At 46.0% G+C, this 20,257-nt stretch overlaps 1 protein-coding gene across 1 annotated transcript in view; it reads left to right on the top strand.

The window, feature by feature from the left end:
- The first annotated feature begins 14,540 nt into the window (after window positions 1–14,540).
- Window positions 14,541–20,257, top strand: part of LOC119934771 (zinc finger protein 436-like) — a 33,066-nt gene continuing 27,349 nt past the window's right edge. The window contains exons 1-2 of the mRNA XM_038754313.1: window positions 14,541–15,017; window positions 17,453–17,657. Coding sequence (XP_038610241.1) covers window positions 14,619–15,017; window positions 17,453–17,657 — 604 coding nt within the window. The 5' untranslated portion in view covers window positions 14,541–14,618. The remainder of the gene's footprint in view (window positions 15,018–17,452; window positions 17,658–20,257) is intronic.

A 20,257-nucleotide genomic window follows, 5' to 3' on the forward strand; every position in this document is an offset into this window, starting at 1 on the left:
TCTCGATGTTGCCAATTTGTACTTCCCAAGCGCTTAGTGCAGTGCTCTGCACATAGTAAGCGCTCAATAAATACGATTGATGATGATGATATAGACAGGTGCTGTGGGGAGGGGAAGGAGGTAAGATGGGGGGATGGAGAGGGGGACGAGGAAGGAATCAATCAATCGTATTTATTGAGCGCTTACTGTGTGCGGAGCACCGTACTAAGCGCTTGGGAAGCACAAGCAAATAGGATATGTACAAGTAAAATAAATAAATAGAGTAATCAATATGTACAAACATATAGACAGGTGCTGTGGGGAAGGGAAGGAGGTAAGATGGGGGGATGGGGGGGAGGAAGGAATCAATCAATCAATCGTATTTATTGAGCGCTTACTGTGTGCAGAGCACCGTACTAAGCGCTTGGGAAGTACTAGTAAATAGAATAGATATGTACAAGTAAAGTAAATAGAGTAATCAATATGTACAAACATCTATACATATAGACAGGTGCTGTGGGGAAGGGAAGGAGGTAAGATGGGGGATGGAGAGGGGGATGAGGAAGGAATCAATCAATCAATCGTATTTATTGAGCGCTTACTGTGTGCGGAGCACCGTACTAAGCGCTTGGGAAGCACAAGTAAATAAGATATGTATAAGTAAAATAAATAGAGTAATAAATATGTACAAACATATATACAGGTGCTGTGGGGAAGGGAAGGAGGTAAGATGGGGCGGATGGAGGGGGGACGAGGAATCAATCGATCAATCGTATTTATTGAGCGCTTACTGTGTGCGGAGCACCGTACTAAGCGCTTGGGAAGCACAAGTAAATAAGATATGTACAAGTAAAATAGAGTAATAAATATGTACAAACATAAATACAGGTGCTGTGGGGAAGGGAAGGAGGTAAGATGGGGGGATGGAGAGGGGGACGAGGAAGGAATCAATCAATCGTATTTGTTGAGCGCTTACTGTGTGCAGAGCACCGTACTAAGCGCTTGGGAAGTACAAGTAAATAGAATAGATATGTACAAGTAAAATAAATAAATAGAGTAATAAATATGTACAAACATCTAAACATATATACAGGTGCTGTGGGGAAGGGAAGGAGGTAAGATGGGGGAATGGAGAGGGGGACGAGGAAGGAATCAATCAATCGTATTTATTGAGCGCTTACTGTGTGCGGAGCACCGTACTAAGCGCTTGGGAAGGACAAGTTGGCAACATATAAAGACGGTCCCTACCCAACAGTGGGCTCACAGTCTAGAAGATGATGTGCATAGAGCTCTAATTCTATTTGTTCTGACGATTTTGACACCTGTCTCCATGTTTGGTTTTGTCGTCTGTCTCCTGTCAGTAAACTCAATCATCAATCAATCAATCAATCGTATGTGAGCCCACTGTTGGGTAGGGACTGTCTCTATCTGTTGCCAAGTTGGACTTCCCAAGCGCTTACTCCAGTTCTCTGCACACAGTAAGCGCTCAATAAATACAATTGATTGATTGGGTGCTTACTGTGTGCAGAGCACTGTACTAAGCGTCTGGGAAGTACAACTTTTAGCAACATATAGAGACGGTCCCTACCCAACAGTGGGCTCACAGTCTAAAAGGGGGAGACAGAGAACAAAACCAAACATGCTAACAAAATAAAATAAATAGAATAGATATGTACAAGTAAAATAAATACATAAATAGAGTAATAAATATGTACAAACGTGTATCCATATATACAGGTGCTGTGGGGAAGGGAAGGAGGTAAGATGAGGGGGATAAAGAGGGGGATGGGGGGGAGAGGAAGGAAGGGGCTCAGTCTGGGAAGGCCTCCTGGAGGAGGTGAGCGCTCAGTAAGGCCTTGAAGGGAGGAAGGTCGTCGTTGGGCCCCGATTAGAGGCCCGCAGAAGTGTCATTGGACTTCCCCAGCGCTTAGTCCAGCGCTCTGCACAAAGTAAGCGCTCAATAAAGACGATTGAATGAATGAATCATCATCATTATTATTAGTATTACTAGTATTAGTATTAGTACTAGCATTAGTACTCAATCAATCATATTTATTGAGCACTCACTGTGTGCAGAGCACTGTACTAAGCGCTTGGGAAGGACAAGTTGGCAACATATAAAGACGGTCCCTACCCAACAGTGGGCTCACAGTCTAGAAGATGATGTGCATAGAGCTTTAATTCTACTTGTTCTGACGATTTTGACACCTGTCTCCATGCTTGGTTTTGTCAATCAGTCAATCAATCAGTCGTATTTATTGAGCGCTTACTGTGTGCAGAGCACTGGACTAAGCACTTGGGAAGCAGCATGGCTCAGTGGAGAGAGCCTGGGCTTTGGAGTCAAAGGTCATGAGTTCAAATCCCAGCTCTGCCAACTGTCAGCTGTGTGACTTTGGGCAAGTCACTTAACTCCTCTGGGCCTCAGTTCCCTCATCTGTAAAATGGGGGTGAAGACTGTGAGTCCCTGTGGGACAACCTGATCACCTTGTAACCTCCCCAGCGCTTAGAACAGTGTTTTGCACATAGTAAATGCTTGACAAATGCCATTATTAGTAGTAGTAGTAGTATTGAGAAGCAGCGTGGCTCAGTGGAAAGAGCCCAGGCTCGGGAGTCAGAGGTCACGGGTTCTAATCCCGGCTCCGCCCCCTGTCAGCTGTGTGACTTTGGGCAAGTCACTTCTCTGGGCCTCAGTTACCTCATCTGTAACATGGGGATTCATTCATTTATTCATTCAATTGTATTTATTGAGCGCTTACTTGTGTGCTAAGCACTTGGGAAGTACAAGTCGGCAACATATAGAGAGGGTCAGTACGATTAAGACTGTTAGCCCCATGTGGTACAACCTGATCACCTTGTATCCCCCAGCGCTTAGAACAGCGTCTACACTGTCTAGAATACCGGTCTCCATGTTTTGTTTTGTTGTCTGTCTCCCCCTTCAAGCCTGTGAGCCCGTTGTTGGGTAGGGACCGTCTCTATATGTTTCCGACTTATACTTCCCAAGCACAAGGAATATGTTGCCAACTTGGACTTCCCAAGCGCTTAGTCCAGTGCTCTGCACACAGTAAGCGCTCAATAAATACGATTGAATGAATGAATGAATGTGTCACACATTCAGGGAATGTCTACCAACTCTGTTGCATTGTACTTCCCAAGCGCTTAGTCCAGTGCTCTGCACACAGTAAGCGCTCAATAAATACGACTGAATGAATGAACAGTGCTTTGCACCTAGTAAGTGCTGAACAAATACCATTGTTGTTATTATGGTATTTAAGCGCTTACTGGTGCCAAGCACTGTTCTAAGCGCTGGGGTAGATACAAGGTAATCAGGTTGTCCCACTTGGGGCTCCCAGTTTTAATCCCCATTTTACAGATGAGGTAACCGTGGCACAGAGAAGTGGGGCTCACATAATAATAATAATAATAATAATAATGGCATTTATTAAGTGCTTACTATGTGCAAGGCACTGTTCTAAGCGCTGGGGTAGATACAAGGTAATCAGGTTGTCCCACTTGGGGCTCCCAGTTTTAATCCCCATTTTACAGATGAGGTAACCGTGGCACAGAGAAGTGGGGCTCACATAATAATAATAATAATAATGGCATTTATTAAGTGCTTACTATGTGCAAGGCACTGTTCTAAGCGCTGGGGTAGATACAAGGTAATCAGGTTGTCCCACTTGGGGCTCCCAGTTTTAATCCCCATTTTACAGATGAGGTAACCGTGGCACAGAGAAGTGGGGCTCACATAATAATAATAATAATAATGGCATTTATTAAGTGCTTACTATGTGCAAGGCACTGTTCTAAGCGCTGGGGTAGATACAAGGTAATCAGGTTGTCCCACTTGGGGCTCCCAGTTTTAATCCCCATTTTACAGATGAGGTAACCATGGCACAGAGAAGTGGGGCTCACATAATAATAATAATAATAATAATAATAATAATGGCATTTATTAAGTGCTTACTATGTGCAAGGCACTGTTCTAAGCGCTGGGGAGGTTACAAGGTGGGTCACGTTGTCCCACGTGGGGCTCACAGTCTTAATCCCCCCTTTACAGATGAGGTAACAGGCACAGAGAAGTTAAGTGACTTGCCCATGGACACTCAGCAGACAAGTGGAGGAGATGGGGTTAGAACCCAGTTTAAACATCTGATTAATCACTCTCAAATAACGAGAACTCTACTGACTGGATTCAGAATGATGAGTGAATAGGCTTTTTAGGGTGAAACAATCACACCTCCCCCTTCAAAGCCCTACTGAGGGCTCACCTCCTCCAGGAGGCCTTCCCAGTCCAAGCCCCCCTTTTCCTCGGCTCCCCATCAACCCGACTCCCTCCCTTTGCTCTACCCGCCCTCCCCACCCCACAGCACTTGTGTATAGATGCACATATCTATAATTCTATTTCTTTATATTAATGCCTGTTTACTTTGTTTTGAAGTGTATATGCATTTATAATTGTATTTATTTCTACTGATGCCTGTTTGTTTTGAAGTGTATATGCATTTATAATTGTATTTATTTCTATTGATGCCTGTTTACTTGTTTTGCTGTCCGTCTCCCCCCTCCTAGACTGTGAGCCCATTGTGGGCAAGGATTGTCTCTTTTTGTTGCTGAATTGTACTTCCCAAGCGCTTAGAACAGTGCTCTGCACACAGTAAGTGCTCAATGAAGACAATTGAATGAATGAATGAATGGACACGTTCCTCACCCACAACAAGCACTGTACTAAGCGCTTGGGAGGGTACAGTGCAACAGAGTTGGTAGACGCATTGCCTGACCATGACGTGCTTACACTGCAGAGTGGGGAACAGGTATTGATATAAATACTTTATCATATGTAATTGATAGATACATACACAGCGTGGCTCAGTGGAAAGAGCCCGGGCTTTGGAGTCAGAGGTCACGGGTTCAAATCCCAGCTCCGCCAATTGTTGGCTGTGTGACTCTGGGCAAGTCACTTAACTTCTCTGTGCCTCAGTTACCTCATCTGTAAAATGGGGATGAAGACTGTGAACCTCCCTTGGGACAACCTGATCACCTTGTAACCTCCCCAGCGCTTAGAACAGTGCTTTGCACATAGTAAGCGCTTAACAAATACCAACATTATTATTATTATACACAAGTGGTGTGGGGTTGGATAGCGTTATTTAGGATTCAAGTTCCTCAGGGAAAGAAAGTTGGGGCAGGTCGGGCTGAAGAAACAGGGGAGTCTCCCAGAGAGACCAGGCAAAGCTTTACACGAGGGTGCAGCTCCTCCCCTTGACACTCATCAATCAATCAATCAATCAATCAATCGTATTTATTGAGCGCTTACTGTGTGCAGAGCACTGTACTAAGCGCTTGGAAAGTACAAGTTGGCAACATATAGAGGCGGTCCCTACCCAACAGTGGGCTCGCAGTCTAAAAGGGGGAGACAGAGAACAAAACAAAACATACTAACAAAATAAAATAAATAGAATAGATACGTACAAGCAAAATAAATAGAGTAATAAATACGTACAAACATATATACACTCATACACTTTCAGTGTCCAGGAGAAGGTAAATTTGAGGCTGGCTGGAATAAAGGGATTTAGCAACGAAAAAGGCTCGGAAGGATTAGGGATTAGGGACAAGAGACGAACGTAGAACGGAGGTCCAGAGATAGGGAAGGCCTTGGCTGGTGGGAGGCAGTGATGGGATTGAGGCCTAGCATTCCCAATGAGCAGGGGACAAGGATCTGGTTACCAAATTCAATGGAATTTTGTGCCGATAAGGGAAGATGGGAAGGAATGAGCAACCAAGTGAGGTGGCAAGGAGCCTGAAGCCTCTCATGGGGGGAAAGAAGAGGCACTGAGCTGACCAATTATGGGAGTGGGGGCCACTCCCACCTCCATTTTCTATTATTAATTATTTTTATTATTATTGTGATATTTATTTCATACAATGTGCCAAGCACTGCTGTAGATTTATTACTCTATTTATTTTACTTGTACACATTTATTATTCTATTTATTTCATTTTGTTAATGATGCACATTATTATTATTATTATTATTAAAATGGGGATGGAGACTGTGAGCCCCACATGGGACAACTTGATCGCCTTGTAACCTCCCCAGCGCTTAGAACAGTGCTTTGCACAAAGTAAGCGCTTAACAAATGCCATCATTATTATTATGTGCATCTAGCTTTACTTCTATATATTCTGATGACTTGAAACCTGTTCACACGTTTTGTTTTGCTGTCTGTCTCCCCCTTCTAGACTGTAAGCCCCTTGTTGGGTAGGGACCGTCTCTATATGTTGCCAACTTGTACTTCCCAAGCGCTTAGTGCAGGGCTCTGCACACAGTAAGCGCTCAATCAATACGATTGATTGATTGATTACTAATGCTAGTACTAATACTAATACTAGTAATAAGTGCTCAATAGATATGATTGAATCAATCAATCAATCAATCGTGTTTATTGAGTGCTTACTATGTGCAGAGCACTGTACTAAGCGCTTGGGAAGTACAAATTGGCAACATATAGAGACAGTCCCTACCCAACAGTGGGCTCAATGATGAATGAATGGATGAATGAATCAATCAATCAATCGTATTTATTGAGCGCTTACTATGTGCAGAGCACTGTACTAAGCGCTTGGGAAGTACAAATTGGCAACATATAGAGACAGTCCCTACCCAACAGTGGGCTCACAGTCTAAAAGGGGGAGACAGAGAACAAAACCAAACATACTAACAAAATAAAATAGAATAGATATGTACAAATAAAATAAATAAATAGAGTAATAAATATGTACAAACATATATACATATATACAGGTGCTGTGGGGAAGGGAAGGAGGTAAGATGGGGGGGATGGAGAGGGGGACGAGGGGGAGAGGAAGGAAGGGGCTCAGTCTGGGAAGGCCTCCTGGAGGAGGTGAGCTCTCAGCAGAGCCTTGAAGGGAGGAAGAGAGAGGAATGAATGCTGTGAACTTAGCACTGTGCTAATTCATCGATCAGTTAATAAGTAAATGATATTTACTGAGCACTTACTGTGCGCACAACACGATACTAAGCATTTGGGAGACTACAATGGAATCAGTAGCTGCAATCCCTGCCCATAACGAGCACAGAGACTAAAGGGTGAGACAGACATTAGTATAAACTAAATAAATTACAATGCAATAGGATACAGTACAATTAGGATCAGACACAGTCCTTATCCCACGTAGGGCTCGCAGTCTATGAGGGAAGGAAAACTGGTATTGATTCTCCTTTTACAGATGAAGGAGAGGAAGGCACAGAAAAGCGATGTGCCCAAGGTCACCCAGCAGGCAAGTAGTGGGGCTGGAATTAGCAGCCAGGCCTTCCGACTCTCTCATTCCCTTCCAGGCCTTCTCTCATCTTCCCCCTCCCCAATTTCTCATCCTTCCTTCCTCTGGCCCGGGTCCCCGCTCCCTTGGACCAGTGGTTTCCCTGGCAACAACCTGACTCCATCCCCATCCCTTTGACGTGTCTCTTTCCCCAAATTTTTGCTGTCATGGAAACCTCTGAACCCACGCTTAGGGAGCTGGTGGGGAGGGCAGCGGAGCCCGCAGGGCGCTTACGTGAGAAGCAGCGTGGCTCAGTGGAAAGAGCGTGGGCTTTGGAGTCGGAGGTCATGGGTTCGAATCCCGACCCCACCACATGTCTGCTGTGTGACCCTGGGCAAGTCACTTAACTTCTCTGAGCCTCAGTTACCTCATCTGGAAAATGGGGATTAAGACTGCGAGCCCCGCGAGGGACAACTTGATCACCTTGTATTCCCCCCCCAGCGCTTAGAACAGTGCTCTGCACATAGTAAGCGCTTAACAAATGCCATTATTATTACGTGTAAAAATAGATCCCGGGAATTTCAGTCCAGAAACGGGAAGGGACCGTTCAGGTGAATTAGGGGTTGGTTTTGAAAGAGCAGAGGTGCAGCCTGGAAAATATCTCGGGTCGGGGAGAATGCCCTCCCTCCACACATCCACCAAGCTAGCTCTCTTCCTCCCTTCAAAGCCCTCCTGAAAGCTCACCTCCTCCAGGAGGCCTTCCCAGACTGAGCCCCTTTTTTCCTCTCCTCCTCCCCATCCCCCCCACCCTACCTCCTTCCCCTCCCCACATCACTTCTATATATATATTTGTACAGATTTATTACTCTACTTATTTTACTTGTACATATTTACTATTCCATTTATTTTGTTCATGATGTGTACATAGCTTTACTTCTATTTGTTCTGATGATTTTGACACCTGTCTCCATGTCTTGTTTTGTCGTCTGTCTCCCCCTTCTAGACTGTGACCCCGTTGGTGGGTAGGAACCGTCTCTATCTGTTGCTGACTTGGACTTCCCAAGAGCTTGGGACAGTGCTCTGCACACAGTAAGCGCTCAATAAATACGACTGAATGAATGAATGAGTGGGAAACACAGTCCCTGGGGAGGAGAAATGGGATCCCGCAGGGGAAGAAGATAAGGTAAGAGGGAGGCCAGGGATAGGGATTGTCTCTCTCTGTTGCTGAATTGTACTTTCCAAGCGCTTAATCCAGTGCTCTGCACACAGTAAGCGCTCAATAAATACGATTGAATGAATGGGAAACAGTTCCTGGGGAGGAGAAATGGGATCCCACAGGGGAAGAAGATAAAGTAAGAGGGAGGCCAGGGATAGGGATTGTCTCTCTCTCTTGCTGAATTGTACTTTCCAAGCGCTTAGTCCAGTGCTCGGCACACAGTAAGCGCTCAATAAATATGACTGAATGAATGAATGAGTGGGAAACACAGTCCCTGGGGAGGAGAAATGGGATCCCGCAGGGGAAGAAGATAAAGTAGGAGGGAGGCCAGGGACAGGGATTGTGTCTCTCTGTTGCTGAACTGTACTTTCCAGGCGCTTAGTACAGTGCTCAGCACACAGTAAGTGCTCAATAAATACAATTGGGTGAATGAATGAATGACTGGGAAACACAGTCCTTGAGGAGGAGAAATGGGATCCCGCAGGGGAAGAAGATAAAGTAAGAGGGAGGCCAGAGACAGGGATTCTCTCTCTCTGTTGCTGAATTGTACTTTCCAGGCGCTTAGTACAGTGCTCTGCACACAGTAAGCGCTCAATAAATACAATTGGGTGAATGAATGAATGAGTGGGAAACACAGTCCCTGAGGAGGAGAAATGGGATCCCGCAGGGGAAGAAGATAAAGTAAGAGGGAGGCCAGAGACAGGGATTGTCTCTCTCTGTTGCTGAATTGTACTTTCCAGGCGCTTAGTACAGTGTTCTGCACACAGTAAGCGCTCAATAAATACGATTGAATGAATTAATGAAAGTGCTAGGGGACTTCTCGCCTCATCCTCTATTCTATTATTACTATTCCATTTATTTTACTTGTACATATCTATTCTATTTATTTTATTTTGTTAGTATGTTTGGTTTTGTTCTCTGTCTCCCCCTTTTAGACTGTGAGCCCACTGTTGGGTAGGGACTGTCTCTATATGTTGCCAACTTGGACTTCCCAAGCGCTTAGTCCAGTGCTCTGCACACAGTAAGCGCTCAATAAATACGATTGATTGATTGATTAATGTGCATCCAGCTTTATTTTTATTTATTCTGATGTCCTGACACCTGTCCACGTGTTTTGTCTTGTCGTCTGTCTCCCCCTTTTAGACTGTGAGCCCACTGTTGGGTAGGGACTGTCTCTATATGTTGCCAACTTGTACTTCCCAAGCGCTTAGTCCAGTGCTCTGCACACAGTAAGCGCTCAATAAATACGATTGATTGATTGATTAATGTGCATCCAGCTTTATTTTTATTTATTCTGATGTCCTGACACCTGTCCACATGTTTTGTTTTGTCGTCTGTCTCCCCCTTTTAGACTGTGAGCCCACTGTTGGGTAGGGACTGTCTCTATATGTTGCCAACTTGGACTTCCCAAGCGCTTAGTCCAGTGCCCTGCACACAGTAAGCGCTCAATAAGGTCGATTGAATGAATGAATGAATGAATGCTGCCACTCCCACCGGCCGTTAAGGGGCACACCACCGAGTCGCGCAAACCTCCCAAATCCTAGAAGGGCCCCAGGGCTTGCGGGGCGGGACTAGATGGGGGCACTTCCGGTCCTCCGCCCGTCGGAGAATCGTGAGCGGATTCCGCGGCGGAGCAACGAGATCTGGCGGCCTAGAGCGGCCGGGCCTGCTCCCAGCTGGGCCTCGAGTCCTCCGAGCTCCAATCCTGGGCTCCCTGGCAGCGGTGAGCGACGGCTGGGCCGGGCAGGGAGTTCAATCCTAGTGATTGAGCACACACTTTGTGCAGAGCACTGCGCAGATTGCTTTTATCCCTTCCCCACAGCACCTGTATATATGTTTGTTCGTATTTATTACTCTGTTTATTCTACTTGTACATATCTATTCTATTTATTTTATCGTGTTAATATGTTTGGTTTTGTTGTCTGTCTCCCCCTTCTAGACTGTGAGCCCACTGTGGGCTAGGGACTGTCTCTATATGTTGCCAACTTGTACTTCCCAAGCGCTTAGTCCAGTGCTGTGCACACAGTAAGCGCTCAATAAATACGATTGATTGATTGTTGGGTAGGGACCGTCTCTATATGTTGCCAACTTGGATTTCCCAAGCGCTTAGTACAGTGCTCTGCACACAGTAAGCGCTCAATAAATACGATTGATTGATCGTTGAGTAGGGACTGTCTCTAGATGTTGCCAACTTGTACTTCCCAAGCGCTTAGTACAGTGCTCTGCACACAGTAAGCGCTCAATAAATACGATTGATTGATTGTTGGGTAGGGACCATCTCTAGATGTTGCCAACTTGGACTTCCCAAGTGCTTAGTATAGTGCTCTGCACACAGTAAGCGCTCAGTAAATACGATTGATTGATTGTTGGGTAGGGACTGTCTCTAGATGTTGCCAACTTGGACTTCCCAAGCGCTTAGTACAGTGCTCTGCACACAGTAAGCGCTCAATAAATACGATTGATTGATTGATTGTTGGGTAGGGACCATCTCCATATGTTGCCACCTTGGACTTCCCAAGCACTTAGTACAGTGCTCTGCACACAGTAAGCGCTCAATAAATACGATTGATTGCTTTTATCTAGCCGAGACAGTGATTTGTGATGCCCGTTTCAGATTTTGAGGGCAAAGGCCGGGAACATAATAACAATAATGGCGTTTATTAAGCGCTTACTATGTGCAAAGCACTGTTCTAAGCACTGGGGAGGTTACAAGGTGATCAGGTTGTCCCACGGGGGACTCACAGCCTTCATCCATTTTCCAGATGAGGGAACTGAGGCCCAGAGAAGTGAAGTGACTTGCCCAGAGTCACACAGCTGGCAATTGGCAGAGCCGGGATTTGAACCCCTGACCTCTGACTCCAAAGCCCGGGCTCTTTCCACTGAGCCACGCTGCTTCTCAGCGTGTGTGTCTCCTTGTCTTTGAGACAGTAGTGTATTCACTATTCGACTTATTTTGTTAATGATGTGCATAGAGCTTTAATTCTACTTGTTCTGACGATTTTGACACCTGTCTCCATGTTTGGTTTTGTCGTCTGTCTCCCCCTTCTAGCCTGTGAGCCCGTTGGTGGGTAGGGGCCGTCTCTATCTGTTGCCGACTTGGACTTCCCAAGCGCTTAGGACAGTGCTCTGCACACAGTAAGCGCTCAATAAATGCGACTGAGTGAATAGAAAATAGTCCCTGGGGAGGAGAAATGGGATCCCACGGGGGAAGAAGATAAAGTAAGAGGGAGGCCAGGGACAGGGATGATGATTATTATGATATTTTATTACTCCATTTTACTTGTACATATTTACTATTCTATTTATTTTGTTAATGATGTGCATAGAGCTTTAATTCTACTTGTTTTGACGATTTTGACACCTGTCTCCATGTTTTGTTTTGTCGTCTGTCTCCCACTTCTAGCCTGTGAGCCCGTTGGTGGGTAGGGACCGTCTCTATCTGTTGCCGACTTGGACTTCCCAAGCGCTTAGGACAGTGCTGTGCACACAGTAAGCGCTCAATAAATGCGATCGAAAGAATGGGAAACAGTCCCTGGGGAGGAGAAATGGGATCCCGCAGGGGAAGATAAGTAAGAGGGAGGCCAGGGACAGGGGTGATTATTATTATGGTATTTTATTACTCTTGTACATATTTACTATTCTATTTATTTTGTGAATGATATGCATAGAGCTTTAACTCTGCTTGTTCTGACGATTTTGACACCTGTCTCCATGTTTTGTTTTGTCGTCTGTCTCCCCCCTCTAGCCTGTGAGCCAACTGTTGGGTAGGGACCGTCTCTAACTGTTGCCGACTCGTACTTCCCAAGCGCTTAGACCATCATCAGTCGTATTTATTGAGCACTTACTGTGTGCAGAGCACTGTACTAAGCGCTTGGAAAGTACAAGTTGGCAACATGTAGAGACAGTCCCTACCCAACAGTGGGCTCACAGTCTAAAAGATAAATAAACAATAAACAAATAAATAAACAAATTAACAATAAATAAATAAATAATAAACAAATAAATAAACAATAAATACAATTGAATAAATTAATGAATGGGTCAATCGGGCAGAGCGGGCTGCTCTCTGCCTCCCCTGCTCCACCGAGACAACCTTCCTAACTCTCTGCTTATTCGGGGGGCGTCCTAAGATTTAACTCCGTCTCCCCAACCCACACATAAGTCTGAAGTTTCCCTGGTCCGAATCCTCTCAATTTCCCAGAGACCCAACTCCTGCTTTTGTAGGGGAGGGAATCAATCGATCAATCGTATTTATTGAGCGCTTACTGTGTGCAGAGCGCTGTACTGAACGCTTGGGAGAGCACCATAGAACAGAGTTCAATCAATCAATCGTATTTATTGAGCGCTTACTGTGTGCAGAGCACTGGACTAAGCGCTTGGGAAGTACAAGTTGGCAACATATAGAGACAGTCCCTACCCAACAGTGGGCTCACAGTCTAAAAGGGGGAGACAGAGAACAAAACCAAACATACTAACAAAATAAAATAAATAGAATAGATATGTACAAGTAAAATAAATTAATAAATAAATAGAGTAATAAATATGTACAAACATATATACATATATACAGGTATATATGTGTATACATATATACACCAGAGATGCACAAATCAATCAATCAATCGTATTTATTGAGCGCTTACTGTGTGCAGAGCACTGTACTAAGTGCTTGGGAAGTACAAGTTGGCAACATATAGAGCCAGTCCCTACCCAACAGTGGGCTCACAGTCTAAAAGAGTTGGTAGATACGTTCCCAGCCTACGAGGGGCTTACTTTCTAGAGCCAGTCCCTACCCAACAGTGGGCTCACAGTCTAAAAGAGTTGGTAGATACGTTCCCAGCCTACGAGGGGCTTACATTCTAGAGGGGGGGACAGACATTAATATAAATAAACTAATTACCTATAGTAAGTACACACATGCTGAGGGAGGGGTGCATAAAGGGTGCAAATCCTACTGCGAGGGCGATGCAGAAGGGAGTGGGAGAAGAAGAAATGAGGGCTTAGGCAGGGATATTTTCCTGAGAACAGCTGGAATTCAATTAATCAATCAATCATATTTATTGAGCGCTTACTGTGTGCAGAGCACTGTACTAAGCGCTTGGGAAGGACAAGTTGGCAACATATAGAGACAGTCCCTACCCAACAGTGGGCTCACAGTCTAAAAGGACTGGGTTGATTTCCCTAGGCATTGGTTTATCAATCAATCAGCGCTCAATAAATACAACTTACTGTGTGCAGAGCACTGTACTAAGCGCTTGGGAAGTACAAGTTGGCAACATATAGAGACAGTCCCTACCCAACAGTGGGCTCACAGTCTAAAAAGGGGGAGACAGATGACAAAACAAAGCATGGAGACAGGTGTCAAAATCGTCAGAACACGTGGAATTAAAGCTCCATGCACATCATTAACAAAATAAATAGAATAGTAAATATGTACAAGTAAAATGGAGTAATAAAATACCATAATAATAATCACCCCTGTCCCTGGCCTCCCTCTTTATCTTCTTCCCCCGTGGGATCCCATTTCTCCTCCCCAGGGACTGTTTCCCATTCATTCAGTCGCATTTATTGAGCGCTTACTGTGTGCAGAGCACTGTCCTAAGCGCTTGGGAAGTCCAAGTCCAGCCATCACTGAGGGCAGGCAGGTGGTAAGGATCATCGGTTTATGGCAATATCATCATCATCATCAATCGTATTTATTGAGCGCTTACTGTGTGCAGAGCACTGTCCTAAGCGCTTGGGAAGTCCAAGTCCAGCCATCACTGAGGGCAGGCAGGTGGTAAGGATCATCGGTTTACGGCAATATCATCATCATCATCAATCGTATTTATTGAGCACTTACTGTGTGCAGAGCACTGTACTAAGCGCTTGGAAAGTACAAATTGGCAACATATAGAGACAGTCCCTACCCAACAGTGGGCTCACAGTCTAAAAGATAGCTCTTCCGCTTCTGGCAGTTCCCTAGTATGAATATAATTACGGTGTGCACCGCTGATATTTATTCTGCTCTCGACCCATAGGGAGAAATTTAGTTGTTGCGGTTTTTTTTCTTTTGAAGGTATCCAGGCAGAACTCGACGCGGATTCTTCTGGAGACAACAGAGGGGAAAAAGATTGGAGCTCCAGGGCGCGGTAGTCGGGCGATGGCTACTGAACCGGAGGAGATTTTGGCTCCTAAGAAGCAAGAGGAGGCTCCGCTGGTGAAGCTGGGTGGGAATTCTGTCCGTGGGCCGGGATCCACCCTGGGGGATGGCGACGCCGGGCCGGAGAGCTTCCGCCGACGCTTCAGGATGTTCCGCTACCGAGAGGCGGATGGACCCCGGAAGGCCCACGGCCGGCTCTGGGAACTCTGCCGGTGGTGGCTGAGGCCCGAGGTCCACACCAAGGAGCAGATCCTGGACCTGCTGGTGCTGGAGCAGTTTCTGACCGTCCTGCCCGGGGACCTTCAGGCTCAAGTGAGGGAGCGACGTCCGGAGAGCGGCGAGGAGGCGGTGGCCGTGGTAGAGGACCTGAAGAAACGGCCGGGGACACCAAGACCGTGGGTAAGGAGGGGAGGAATGAGGGCTGGGTGGGGAAAAAAGCCTCTGTGCCCACTCGAATGGACTCTATTCTGCCTCCTCCTCCTCCTTGATGATAATAATACTGGCATTTATTAATCAATCAATCAATCAATCATATTTATTGAGCGCTTACTGATAATAATAATAATGGCTTTTATTAATCTATTAATCAATCAATCAATCATATTTATTGAGCTCTTACTGTGTGCTGAGCACTGGATTAAGCGCTTGGGAAGGACCAATCGGCAACATCTAGAGATGGCCCCGACCCAACAGCGGGCTCACAGGCTAGAAGGGGGAGGCAGACAACAAAACAAAACATATTAACAAAATAAAATAAATAGACTAAATATGTACAAATGAGAGTAATAAATACATACAAACATATATACATATATCAATCAATCAATGAATTGTATTTATTGAGCGCTTACTGTGTGCAGAGCACTGGACTGAGCGCTTGGGAAGTCCAAGTTGGCAACATCTAGAGACGGTCTCGACCCAACAGTGGGCTCACAGGCTAGAAGGGGGAGACAGACAACAAAACAAAACATATTAACAAAATAAAATAAATAGAATAAATATGTACAAATGAAATAGAGTAATAAATACATACAAACATATATGCATATATCAATCAATCGATCAGTCGTATTTATTGAGCGCTTACTGTGTGCAGAGCACTGGACTAAGCGCTTGGGAAGTCCAAGTTGGCAACATCTAGAGACGGTCTCGACCCAACAGTGGGCTCACAGGCTAGAAGGGGGAGACAGACAACAAAACAAAACATATTAACAAAATAAAATAAATAGAATAAATATGTACAAATGAAATAGAGTAATACATACAAACACATATACATATATCAATCAATCAATCAATCGTATTTACTGAGTGCTTACTGTGTGCAGAGCACTGTAGTAAGCTCTTGGGAAGTACAAGTTATATATCTCTTCAGCCCCCCCACGAAAACCTTACTTATTAAGCGCTTACTATGTGCAAAGCACTGTTCTAAGCACTGGGGAGGTTACAAGGTGATCATAGTCTTAATACCTATTTTACAGATGAGGTGACTGAGGCACAGAAAAGTGAAGTGACTTGCCCAAAGTCACACAGCTGACAATTGGCAGAGCCGGGATTTGAACCCCTGACCTCTGACTCCAAATAATAATGATAATAATGGCATTTATTAAGCGCTTACTATGTGCAAAGCACTGTTCTAAGCCTGGGCTCTTTCCACTGAGCCACGCTGCTTCCCCTGGCAGCTTTTGACACACACTGTGGACTACCTCCTATCTTACCACTGTTCCCTCCTGGTTCTCTTCCTACCTTTTTATTTGCTCCTCAGTCTCTTTTAACTTGTACTTCCCAAGCGCTTAGTACAGTGCTCTGCACACAGTAAGCGCTCAATAAATACAATTGAATGAATGAATGAATGAAGCAGGAACGCGCACCCGCCCCTTCGTGTAGCAGGAGCGCGCCCCCTCGTCTCTACATGTTGCCAACTTGTACTTCCCAAGCGCTTAGTACAGTGCTCTGCACACAGTAAGTGCTCAATAAGTACAATTGAATGAACGAATGAAGCAGGAGAGCGCGGGTCCCCCCCCCCCCCCCCCGCTTCGTGTATCAGGAGCGTGCCCCCTCGTCTCTATATGTTGCCACCTTGTACTTCCCAAGCGCTTAGTACAGTGCTCTGCACACAGTAAGTACTCAATAAATACGATTGAATGAATGAATGAATGAAGCAGGAGCACGCGCCCCCCCCCCCCCAACCCCTTACGTTCAGCAGGAGCATGCCCCCTCGTCTCTATATGTTGCCAACTTGTACTTCCCAAGCGCTTAGTACAGTGCTCTGCACACAGTAACTACTCAATAAATACGATTGGATGAATGAATGAATGAAGCATGAGCACGCACCCCCCCCCCCACCGTGTAGCAGGAGCGCGCCCCCTCATCTCTATATGTTGCCAACTTGTACTTCCCAAGCGCTTAGTACAGTGCTCTGCACACAGTAAGTACTCAATAAATATGATTGAATGAATGAATGAAGCAGGAGCACGGTCCTCCCCCCCCCTTCGTGTAGCAGGAGCACGCCTCCTCGTCTCTATATCAGAGAGGAGGCTAATACAGTAGTCCAGACGGGATAGGATGAGAGCTTGAACGAGCAGGGTAGCGGTGTGGATGGAGAGGAAAGGGCGGATCTCGGCAACGTTGCGGAGCGGAGACCGGCAGGTTTTGGTGACGGCTTGGATGTGAGCGGTGAACGAGAGAGCGGAGTCGAGGATGACACCAAGGTTGCGGGCCTGTGAGACGGGAAGGATGGTAGTGCCGTCTACAGTGATGGGAAAGTCAGGGAGAGGGCAGGGTTAATATCATAGAGCCCTCCGGTAACAGCTTACGGGTGCGGCTGTTCTTAGGTTTCAGGTCGGGACCGTGGACAGGCAGTGTCCTCAGAGGAGACAACCGACAAGGGAAAAGAGGAGCCACCTCCGAGCCTAATGCCGAAATCCACCGAGCCCCAGCCCTTCCTTGGCTCCCAGGAGGAACAGGACCAGCACCCGAAACTTCAGGCGCAGCCTAACTGTGATCCGAAAGGGGAACTTCAGTTCCTGACAGAGACAGGTGAGAAGCAGAGATTCCCTGGCGGGAGGGGACTTACCATGGCGGGACGATGGCTAGGGGAGTGGAGGGGCACAGGAGGGTCTCCCCCTTTTAGACTGTGAGCCCACTGTTGGGTAGGGACCGTCTCTATATGTTGCCAACTTGGACTTCCCAAGCGCTTAGTACAGTGCTCTGCACACAGTAAGCGCTCAATAAGTACGATTGATGATGATGAGGAGGAAGGAGTCTGTGGTAGTCATCATGGGTGAAAGCATCCCCCCTGGCCCTGCCTGGTGTGGTTACAATAATAATAATAATAATGATGGTATTTGTTAAGTGCTTACTATGTGCAAAGCACTGTTCTAAGCACTGGGGAGGTTACAAGGTGATCAGGTTGTCCCACGGGGGGCTCACGGTTTTAATCCCCATTTTGCAGGTGAGGTAACTGAGGCCCAGAGAAGCTAAGTGACTTGCCCGAAGTCACACAGGTGACAGTTGGAGGAGCCGGATTTGAACCCATGACCTCTGACTGTGAGCCCACTGTTGGGTAGGGACTGTCTCTATATGTTGCCAATTTGTACTTCCCAAGCGCTTAGTACAGTGCTCTCACATAGTAAGCGCTCAATAAATACGATTGATGATTATGATGACTCCAAAGCCCAGGCTCTTTCCGCTGAGCCACGCTGCTTCTCTAGAGAATGGCACCTGCTGGGGTCACCCTCTTTTCAGTCATCCCCCGTTCATTTTGCGTTGGGCACTGTACTTCTTGGCTGGAGGGGATAATAATAATAATAATAATGATGATGATGGCATTTATTAAGCGCTTACTATGTGCAAAGCACCATTCTAAGCGCTGGGGAGGTTACAAGGTGATCAGGTTGTCCCATGGTGCGCTCACAGTCTTAATCCCCATTTTACAGATGAGGTAACTGAGGCCCAGAGAAGCGAAGTGACTTGCCCGAAGTCACACAGCTGACAAGTGGCGGAGCTGGGATTCGAACCCACGACCTCTGACTCCAAAGCCCGGGTTCTTTCCACTGAGCCACGCTGGATAAGAAAGACTCGTCAGTCAATCGATAGTATTTATTGAGTGCTTACTGTGTGCAGAGCTCTGGACGAGGCACAAGGGAGAGTGAGAAGCAGCGTGGCTCAGTGGAAATAGCCGGGCTTGGGAGGAAGAGGGCGTGGGTTCTAATCATCATCGTCATCATCATCAATCGTATTTATTGAGCGCTTACTGTGTGCAGAGCACTGTACTAAGCGCTTGGGAAGTCCAAGTTGGCAACCTATAGAGATGGTCCCTACCCAACAGTGGGCTCACAGTCTAAAAGGGAACAAAACCAAGCTCCGCCACTTAGCTGTGTGACTTTGGGCAAGTTGCTTAACTTCTCTGGGCCTCAGTTCCCTCATCTGAAAAATGGGGATTAAGACTGTGAGCCCCACGTGGGACAACCCGATTACCTTGTATCTCCCCCAGCACTTAGAACAGTGCTCGGCACATAGTAAGCGCTTAACAAATGCCATCATTCTTAGTATTATTACAATACAACAGAGTTGGTTGACACACTCCCTGCCCTTAATGGCCGTGTCCACCCTAATTAATTTGTACTTAATTTGTGCGCTTAACAAATGCCATAAAGAAGAGCTTACAGTCTACCCTGTTGGATTCACTGAACTCTATATATGAGGACAAGAATGGAAGCAGTTAATGCCACAGGCAGTAGACTGTGAGCCCATTGTTGGGTAGGGACGGTCTCTATATGTCGCCAACTTATACTTCCCAAGGCTTAGTACAGTGCTCTGCACACGGTAAGCGTTCAATAAATACGATTGAATGAATGAATGAATAATGACCTGCCCAACAAGCACCTGTATATATGTATATATGTTTGTACATATTTGTTACTCTATTTTACTTGTACATATCTATTCTATTTATTTTATTTTGTTAGTAGGTTTGGTTTTGTTCTCTGTCTCCCCCTTTTAGACTGTGAGCCCACTGCTGGGTAGGGACTGTCTCTATATGTTGCCAACTTGGACTTCCCAAGCGCTTAGTACAGTGCTCTGCACACAGTAAGCGCTCAATAAATACGATTGGTGATGATAATGGCGCCTTTCTCTTCCCTCAGCTCTGTCTGCTCACGCGCTTGAGAGGAAATGCCGCAGGCAGTAGACTGTGAGCCCGTTGTTGGGTAGGGACGGTCCCTATATGTCGCCAACTTGTACTTCCCAAGTGCTTAGTACAGTGCCCTGCACACAGTAAGCACTCAATAAATATGATTGAATGAATGAATGAATAATGGCGCCTTTCTCTTCCCTCAGCTCTGTCTGCTCACGTGCTTGAGAGGAAATGCCGCAGGCAGTAGACTGCGAGCCCATTGTTGGGTAGGGACGGTCCCTATATGTCGCCCACTTGGACTTCCCAAGCGCTTAGTACAGTGCTCTGCACACAGTAAGCACTCAAGAAATACAATTGAATGAATGAATGAATAGATAATGGCACCTTTCTCTTCCCTCAGCTCTGTCTGCTCATGTGCTTGAGAGGAAATGCCTCAGGCAGTAGACTGTGAGCCCGTTGTTGGGTAGGGACGGTCCCTATGTGTCACCAACTTGTACTTCCC

This window comes from Tachyglossus aculeatus, chromosome 11 (assembly GCF_015852505.1).
Source record: "Tachyglossus aculeatus isolate mTacAcu1 chromosome 11, mTacAcu1.pri, whole genome shotgun sequence".
In the NCBI taxonomy this organism is placed as follows: Eukaryota; Metazoa; Chordata; class Mammalia; order Monotremata; family Tachyglossidae; genus Tachyglossus; species Tachyglossus aculeatus.